A 10,257-nucleotide genomic window follows, 5' to 3' on the forward strand; every position below is an offset into this window, starting at 1 on the left:
GAATGGAGCTCTTTTTTTCCATGGAGCCTGCATTGACAGGTTAACGTTACAAGACCTGATAATGGGTCAATGTGTTGTGCAGGTTTGAATGGTCTGTGGTGAGATGTCTGTCGGATACTCTGTTTTATGTATGTAGAGGTTTAACGTTGCCTCATCAATGTCAAGTCTGTATCATCTTTCCTAGGTTCTCACGACCTCTTCTGTTTCACAAGTTCTATGTCATTTTCTCCTTTTCGAAAAAGCTGTACTTGCACCGCCCAAACCTCTACAGATGGGTACCAACGGGCACACAAGGTTCAATTCATGTCACGCACGGATGATTGATGATCTTACCGGACGCAAAATTATTTTGCATCTTAAGAGTATCGTCACATGGTGCGTTATTATACACCACACTTTTTTTTTTTATCATTGAAAAATGCCTTCAAGTCATCCACCACACATTGTGTGGTTGGTTGATCATACGCTTTCTTTTGGATCCCAAAAAAAAAATTCCTCACCACACATTGTGGACCATAAATTTCTTATGGACCCTACAACAATTGCCTGGGGCACAGGCGCGATGCCTCAAGGATATAGAATAATTTTTCCTACTTGATAAATTGCAAATCGCACTCTTACCCATGATGAAGTGATTTGTCTCTCTTTTTTATTTGCTTCATCCGTCCCAATTCTTTAGTCCATTTTGGAGATTTTAACTATTAAGGGAACACAATCGATCATTGCATTTTTTTAGTACTATTAATTAAAAAAATGAAAGCGTAAAAGAGGAAATTTTTTATCTATTACCCATTTAATTTCCATATGGGATAATCTTTTTGAGACAAAAAAAAAAAGAAACTATTGAGACTTAAAGAATAGGGACGGAGGGAGTATTTTACAAATGTCAAGACTAAAATATGGTGTTAAAGTCCTCTTATCATAAATTTTAAGCTGTTTCATTCAAAATATTACGACATAATTAAAGGTGACATTATTAGCAACTATAAATGTTTCTTGCAGCACGGGTCCATGTAGGGGTGCGCACGGTCTGAATTGGTCCGATTTTCTATAAAATCAGTAATCGAACCATTTCAAACAGTTCTAGAAAATTGAGAATCAAAACTTAACCAATATATGCACCAAATAACTCGTAGGTAAAATAAAAATAGAAATTTTATTAAAAACTTTCCTAACGAATAAGATTTCATCTGTAAATAAATTAACTTTATCATGAAAAGATTAACCTACCAAATTCAAATACATATTTAATTACACACATATAAGTATTTTTATATATATTAGTTCTAAACGGTCCGGTTCGGTTCTAACCACAATTCTTTAATTGAGAACCAGTAACAGAACAAAAATTAAAAGTACTTATTTTTTTGGAACCATAACCTAACTAATTAATCGCAAAACCGGACCAAATAAGACTGTTCGGCCCTGATTGGTCTGGTTTTACTGTTCGAGAGATTTTCTTGAGCACCCCTAGGTCCACGTAGTGCAGTGCAAGGGTATAATGTACAATCTGAGTCATCTCGGTTTAGATTTCATCTTGATAGTGGACGTCTCAAATCTACAAGAGTCGTGATAAAATCTAGACCATTAATTGCTGAGACGGACGACTCATGCACTATACCTACACTATAGGACCCCAAGTCCGTTTCTTTTAACATGAACAAGAGAAGATAATGAATGATTTGATGAGTCTAATTAATACAACACAGCAGCTAGGCAAACAATTAAAACCAGAAATACAAAACCAAATTAAGAAATTATTGAAAACAAGTCAATTATTAGCTTTGTATTATCTCCATGGGAGACAAATAAAAGCAGCAAGAAGGAGAGATTTTTAAAAACACAAGGAGAGAGAAGCCCCCCATGCTCGGCCAAATCATGAGTCACACTTCTTAGTAGTCTACATTATCGTACCCACCAGACATATAATATAATAATTAATTAAGTATCTCATATTATGCCCAAATAAATGTGAAACCAACATTGTGACACAATGATCGAGTGGAGAAAAAAAAGAAAGAAATTACATGGAAGTTTTGATTTTCATCAACTTCAATAATGATAAAAACGACTGATAAGATTGAATTCACTTGATGATGGCTTGTTCTTTCTCTCTTGTAATCTTCTTCTTCTTCTTTTTGGGACATTTTTTTTTTTTTTTGATATCATCTCGATCACTTAGCCCCTAGCACACCTTGTGATGCGACTGCAGCCACGGGAGTAAGGGTTAGCCCTTCCCCTCGTGTTGCAGTTGTAGTAGGACCGGCCACGTTTGGTGCATGGGACATTGTTTGCCCTAAGCGCACCGTAGCTGATATACCTGGTAGATAAAAAAAATTGTAACATTAACCAAATTGTTATTTGAAATATAATAAAAATCATAATTGATAAATAGTGAAATATGTGAGGCACATAGGCAAGGACGGCTCCAAAAAACTCAGTCAGGGGTGGCCTCGTCCTAAACTTTTATATGCACATTCTAAACGCAGTTCCTAATTCATTCTTTAAGAGGGTCCCACAATAGAGTCCATCAAACAGCTTGCTCAAATTACAGGGTAAAGCAAAACTTTCAAGTATGGATGATATTATTTTACCAAAAATAAAATGAAGGATATAAATATATGAAATTTTAATTAACAACATTAAGTTTTAATATTGTAACCGTTGTATAATAGCCTCATCATGAAAGTCACCGAACACATGTTGTTTGTTATTAGTTTCTTGCATGAATGAGTTGTATAGCCTAAGTTCATGCTTGATGGGCGATGGTTAGTTAAACCGTAATCTTTCATGCATGAAGTTCTTACTTTACACATCACCAAAATAATAGAAAGCAAGGTTCCATTCTTAGGGCCACAACCAAAATACCTCTGGCGAGCAAGAACACGACGGGCTCCCTCAGAACCCATCATCATCTCTTCTTCCACGTCGATACAGTCGCCGACTTGTCCATTGCACGTGGAGACGTGACGAGACCGCAACGCGTCAATGTCGAAATGCGCAGCGCTTTCCAAGCTTGCCTCGTTGAAGGAGAACGAGGACTCGGCCACCGCGGCCAAGGACAGGAGGAGGAGGAACAAACCACCCCGGACGAGAGCCATGTCGGAGGGGGGTGAAAGCAAAGGATTCTGGAGGGAGAGAAGGGGAGAGAGAGGGAGAGAGAAGAAGAAGTGTTTTTGGCTTCGTTGCTATATGCCCCTCCAGTTAAGGGACGGAGGAGGGATAGAAGGGGGGAGATGAATATAGAAAAAGAGGAGATGGGTGGTGGTGAGTTTTTAGTGAAAGATTTATGGTTGTGGTTTGGAGCTATTTTTGAAACCACTTCCCGTTTATTTCTCCTAGTTTTTCTATAGTGTTTTGATGATTGGATGGCTGTGTGAAACTGTGAATTTCGTATAGCTAATCTATAACTGTCAAACAACTCGAATTGGAAGGTGGAACCGTGTTAAAAGATCTTATTTAGTTATCGCAAGACCCTCGTGTGCTGTGACTTGCCCCTTTATATGTGAATAACGTCTTTAATTGGACGTGAAACCGTGTAAAAAGATCGGGTCATCGCGTGTGCAGTCCTTAATTTATTGCGGTGACGATATCTCTAATTGGAGTGTAAAACCGTACTGTAGATGATGTTATCCCAGGGAACGGATGGGTCTCGTGTACTTGTTTAACTTGTACAGGTCAATAACTATAATTGGAATGTTAAACCGTGTCAAAAGATCTAGCTTAACCTAGCAAATGATCTCATTGTACAAAGAGCTATGAGGTGATGCATCTCGTACTTTGCATTTAAACAAAAAGACTCAGCACAAAGAAATTAGCCCAAAAAAGTATCCCATTTGGGCCTCCAATGTAAGCCTAATTTAAGACCAGCACTGACTTGCTTTAATAGCTGCATGTCCAGTCCTTTGGGCTTCAATTGTAGCCCAAAAGGCAGAAAGAAGAAACGATATTTGCCATTTCAATGGCTTCTTACTTTATCAATTAGGGGCAGGATCTTCTTGATCAATATCTTTGAATTGGCACAATACTATTTAGAAAAAGCAGAGTCATTAGTCTAATTGTCCCAATACAGTATACACGTCAAATGTGGTAGATATAATAGGCCTGTGTTATTGTGTTTTTTGCACTAACCGATTCCTTAGTTTTCTTGGGTCACACGTATATATACATCAGCGAGAGTTAGCGAGTTAGTCCACGGGGATTAGAGGATGTCCATAGTTCTGAACCATTAGTCTAATTGTCCCAATACAATATATATGTCTGTGTGTGCGCGCTCGCACATGTCAAATGTGGTAGATATAATAGACGTGTTATTGTGCGTTTTGCATTAACCGATTCCTTAGTGTTTTTTTTTTTTTTTGGGGGTCACACTGTATACATTAGTGGAGGTTAGCGAGAGTTAGCAAGTTAGTTCATAGAAGGATCAGAAGTTGTCTATAGCTCTAAACCCCAACTGCCCCTCATGGGCCTCCATTCAAGAAGGTGGTGGGTGGTGCCAACTGAGCTAAGAGTTCATTGGCAAACGATTCCTTAGGGGTATTTTCGGAAGGGAATAAGTTGAGGAGATTTTGTTATTGACAAATTGTTAGTTGTTTGCATTAACGAATAAGTTGTAGAAAAATATCAAGTTGCTTTCATTAACAATAAGTTGAAGATAGGTATACGAGTGAAAAATTGTTGAAAAATGTCGAGTTATTTCCTCTAACCAATTAGTTGTTACTTAGTTTAACAACAAACTAAAATGCCAAAAATTTGTTACTTAGTGTGAACAAGATGCTAAAATGGCATAAATTGTTGCTTATTTTTATTAGCAACAAACAAACACAGGAAAAAAAAAAGAATCTAGCACTCCTCAATGATTGGTTTGATGAACGAGCATTTTGGGTCAAATATTTCTCACTTTATTAATTGTATTTTACTATCAGTTTTTCGCTTTATTAATTGCAAGTTGAAAAAAGGGTTTCATTTTATAATTTCATGAGGAAAGATAGATTGTCATTGTCATCATTACATAAGATATGAAGAGATTTGATAAAGTTTTTCGCTAACAAACAAATTTTTAATTGCCAATAGGATAATAGGATTTTTTTTTTTTTTTTTATCCGAATAGGATAATAGGATTCATTGCTCCTTAATCCTCACTATTGACTTCTCTCCAAGGACCTCAACTAGTGTGATTACATTTAATTTGTGTTTCAAGTTTAGTTAATATGCACATAACATCATGCATAGTGCTACAAACAACCGAAAGAGCAGGACTAATTACTATTTAGTTTCTTTCTTTTTTCTTTTTCTTTTTTGCTACTCAAAAGGTTGGCTGGGACGACAAACGTAGTTGATTCATTTTGGGCGTGACCATAGAGGAGAAAAGATTTGTCCCTCACCACGTCGTGAGACCCCTGTATCCAGAACACCATCAATATGCAAGTGGACATCAGGCCATCACAATCCGACTTAAGTTTTGTTCACCCAATAACCATCTGGTCTTAAGTCGGCTCAAAGTCAAGACCTGTGGGGGAGGGGTTAGTGACATGTATCCAAATAAATTTGGGCATCAACGAGTTGAGTCAATCAAGCATTACACGTGGCATCCGAAAAACATATTAATTAGTTACGTACATATCTGAACCTGAAAATATCTCCTCCTTGATAGGAACATGCTAGGAAGTGCACTCCTCTGTAATTCTTGGGTGATCACATTTTGAATATAATGTGTTTCACATTGTCCCGTCTGATTCCAATAAATGGATAATGGATCGATTTTCAAATATGGAGCTCATCATTCAACCATTGTGTTTGTGACACATATCCAAAATGCAATACATAATGCGAATATTGTATAATAATTGATGCTCGATGTTGTTGACAGGAGCGGATCTAAAGAGAGACAGCTGGGAATTCCATTATTATTTTATGATTATAGAATAACCTTTTGTTTTGTCATGTGAATAGTGCTAGATTGTTCGTACCTGAAGACAAGATGCAACACCTTTTGAACAGCTATTGAATTGTCATTTTCTACTATTGACCATCCAGATCAACGAATTCGATTTCTCCACCACAATACCTAATGGGACGTCACTGTATAATTTTCTGCAAACCTGAATCAACCACCCATGCACAATGAGCTCATGACCGTGAAAGTAATAAACAAAACCCAAGCGCCTTTACAATTACTTAGCAAGCGCAAATCATCTGTGTCAGTGTCATTGAATTGGGGGGCTGCTGTGTGCCGGGGCAAAACGGCGTCTTTTAGAGTCCAAAAACTTGATCTGAAACGTTCAGTTGAAAGATTTCATTGTGCACCATCTCTTCTTCTTTTTTTAATCCGAATCTCGTTGTGTACTATAGCCCTGCAAAAAATCAAGTTGACCGAACATCGATAACCTAGTGAACAAATCACTCTTTTTGACTTATTGGCCTTAGTACTTTTGACATTTTTTTGGGGTAAATAGTACTTTTGACATTGATGACAATACTATAAACAGATGATTCATTCACTATGTTATCGATTTTCGATCAACTTGATTTTTTGCAAGACCATAATATGCGACGAAATCTTTCAAGTGAACTTTTCGGATCAAATTTTCGGGCTCGGGAAGACGCCGTTTGGGCCGGCACAGCACATCAACACCCCCCCCCCCCCACTCCACTTGATACCATGTCAATTTTAAACTACGCATTTCTGGGCATGGACCAGATGTGCGAAGCAATGAAGCAAACATGACACCTGGCTTCACAAAATAATTATTTATATCCCATTTCACCCAAAATAAAAATAAAAATAGTTATCTCAAACTTCAAAATATCTCCTATTTTTTCTAAATTTTTTTGAATGTGTCAAAATGGCAATTGTCATGACAAGGATACTACGACGAGGCTGCCCCATGCCTAAATTGGTGCACTCTTTCTCTCAATTGCCGTATGATCACAGTCACTGGTAACGTTTTTGGTTTTCTTTTTCTAGGAGACGGGAACATGTATTCATAACGACACAGTACAAAAAATCCAAAAGGTTCTCGTGAACCAGATGTTGAGTATTGAGCACCATCTGTCCAGCTTGGTGGGGCTGTGGTGACGGATTACCCTCCCATGGGTAGGGGTTACTCCAAAAGAACTGTTAGGAATTGAACTCATTGTTCAACTCACAACGCCCTACGGATTTTGAAAACTAGGATCACAGAAATCGCAAGCAGACAGATATAATAGTGCGTAACGGAAAAAAAAAACAAAGAACGCAAGATATATATGGAAAACCTCAACGCGAGGAAAAACCACGGGAGCCACACCAGTCAACTATGAAATCGAATCAAGAGTACAAGTCTTCTCACAATCTCTTTGAGACCTGCGTTTTCTCTCATCTCTCTCTGTTTTTTCTCTAAAAAACAAACCTAATTACATAACTACAGTGTAAAATAGGTCAGGTCCTATGTGGAAATTACACCACAAGTCTTTGAAATATCGTTTTCGTTGCTGAAGGTTGTCTGCACTCTTAACAATCTCCCACTTGAAGATAACCGAAGCATCAGCAAACAAACAACTGAAACCAAATCTCAATCAACGCAGACGTAGTCATCTGACCCCTCTTGGTGTGGCTCCAGCCCCATCATCTTTTTCAAACATGAAGGCCAACTGAAGTTGAATACAACTTCCACTACAAGAAAAATGAAAATTGGTGACAAAAAAGTGGCGACGAAATTTAATTTCGTCACTAAATGAGTTTATTTGGTGACGAAAAAATAAATTCGTCACTGTTTCAACAACTTTCATGACGAAATAATTTCGTCACCAATTATACATGTTTAGTGACGAAAAAAATATTTGTCGCGAAAGGTACCCATTTGGTGACAAAATATATTTTTCGTCGCCGAAAGCTTAAAAAGGTGACAAAATTATTTTTCATCGCCAAAGATAATCATTTGGTGACAACAAATATATTTTATCGCTAAATGAGAGCAATTTAGTGACGAAATATTTTTTTTCGTCACCAAATGCTTAACTTTGGTGACGAAAAATAATTTCGTCACCATTTTAACTCTTTCAGCCACGAAATTTATGAATTGCGCTTTATCACTAAATGTATTTCGGACATAACTCTTTATTAAAATCTCCGATTGAGATAATTCAAATTGGGTTTGAACAATAACTCAATTGCCTACAACTTTCATGTTTATCAAAATTGCTAATTTTAATGTTTAAAGGTTCAAAATTACATTCGAAATATATTTTACTGTTAAACATATGTGTTATATATTAGATATTTCAAATATTTACTAAAAAATGTGTATAGAGCAGTTGGTCGGAGCTTGTGCGAAAAACTCAAAGGACTCGGGTTCGAAACCCAGCAAGCGCAAGAAAGAAGGATTTCTTTTTGCATATGAAAACATCTTTTGCAACGAAAAATTTCGTCACCGATTTCTTATATTGGTGACGAAATTTTTTGTCACCGATGTGATCTATCGGTGACGAATTTTTTCGTAGTCAAAAGCACAATAAGCGAGGAAAAAAATTTCGTCACCAATTATTCACTTTTTGGTGACGAAATATTTCGTCATCAAAAGACACTATAGGTGACGAAAAATAGATTTCGTCACCAGGTAGGAATTCTCGACAACCTTTAGTCGACAAATTTTTTTTCGTCACCTATATTATTTGTGACGACGAAAAACATGCAATTTATGACGATTTTCATTCGTCACCCAATTGAATTTTTCTTGTAGTGTTCAGTTTCTCAACAATAACAGGCTTGGTCAACATATCTGCTGGATTTTTGTTTCCCAAAATCTTTTCTAATAACAAATCCCCATTCTCCAAAAGCGAACGAATGAAATGGTACCTCAAATCGATGTGCTTCGTCCTAGCGTGGAACACTGGATTTTTGGCAAGGTGTATAGCACTCTGGTTGTTACTGAAAAGAACACAGTTCTCTTGCTTCAAATCCAACTCCTCCAAAAAACTGTTTAACCAAACCATCTTCTTTGCAGCTTCAGTAACGACCACAAACTCAGTTTCTGTCGTGGATAATGTCACTATTTTCTGCAGACGTGAAACCCAGCTCACCGCTATTGAACCAACAATATAAACATACCCCGTGGTGCTTCGCCGCGTATCCTGATCACCGGCAAACTCTGCATCCACATATCCCTGTATTGTCAATTTCCCTCTCCCAAAACAAAGTGGCAAATCAGTGGTACCTCTCAAGTAACGCAAGATCCATTTGACTGCTTCCCAATGTTGTTTCCCTGGATTGCTAGCAAACCTGCTTACAACTCGCACTGCATGGGCAATATCTGGTCTCGTGCACACCATCGCATACATCAGGCTACCGATGACCGAGGCATAAGGAACCTTGGCCATGTATTCCTTCTCTGCATCTGTTTTGGGTGATTGACCCTGAGAAAGTTTGAAGTGACTTCCCAAGGGCGTGCTAACTGCCTTAGCACTCTGCATATTGAACCTTTCCAGAACATGTTCAATATACTCAGCCTGACTCAATCGCAAGATCCTCTGAGCCCTATCCCAGCTGATTCTCATCCTAAGTATTTGCTTTGTTGCACCCAAATCCTTCATAGCAAACTCTGTTGCTAACTGTTGCTTCAAACTGTTTATCTCCCTAACACAGGATCCTGCTACAAGCATATCGTTGACATAAAGCAATAAAACAATGTAACTGGATTCAAACCTCTTGAAGTAACAACAGTGATCTGCATTGCATCTCTTGTAGCCGTTGCGTTGCATAAAACCATCAAACTTTCTATACCACTGTCTGGGAGCCTGTTTCAAACAATATAGACTCTTCTTGAGTCTACACACCATCTCTTCTTTTCCTTTCTCAATGAAGCCAACAGGTTGCTTTATATAGATTTCTTCATTTAAGTCACCATGAAGAAATGCAGTTTTCACATCTAACTGCTCAAGAAAAAGATTTTCAGCAGCAACTAAATTCAACACCACTCTGATAGTGATGTACTTCATAATTGGGGAAAATATCTCTGTATAATCGATCCCCTGCTTCTGTTGAAAGCCCTTTACTACCAATCTAGCCTTATACCTCTTCTTACCATCACTTTCTTGCTTAATCCGAAAAACTCATTTATTGTGCAAAGCCTTCTTTCTTGCGGGAAGAGTAGCCAAATCCCAAGTTTCGTTGGAGTAACGAGAATCCATCTCATCCTGCATCGCATGCTCCCACTTGGCTGACTCACTAACCTGCAAAGCTTCATCATAGCACTCTGGTTCTCCACTGTCTGTTAAAAG

The 10,257-nt window shown here is 37.8% G+C and overlaps 1 protein-coding gene across 1 annotated transcript; it reads right to left on the reverse strand.

The window, feature by feature from the left end:
• Positions 1-1,905: 1,905 nt before the first annotated feature.
• LOC131313472 (protein RALF-like 22) lies at positions 1,906-3,249 on the reverse strand. Its single transcript, XM_058341786.1, has 2 exons — positions 2,869-3,249; positions 1,906-2,320 (listed from the first exon to the last, which is right to left on the reverse strand). The coding sequence occupies exons 1-2, from the start codon at positions 3,099-3,101 to the stop codon at positions 2,179-2,181; spliced, it is 375 nt and encodes a 124-aa protein (XP_058197769.1). The 5' UTR covers positions 3,102-3,249; the 3' UTR covers positions 1,906-2,178.
• Positions 3,250-10,257: the final 7,008 nt, after the last annotated feature.

Source organism: Rhododendron vialii, chromosome 13a (assembly GCF_030253575.1).
Source record: "Rhododendron vialii isolate Sample 1 chromosome 13a, ASM3025357v1".
Classification (NCBI taxonomy): domain Eukaryota; kingdom Viridiplantae; phylum Streptophyta; class Magnoliopsida; order Ericales; family Ericaceae; genus Rhododendron; species Rhododendron vialii.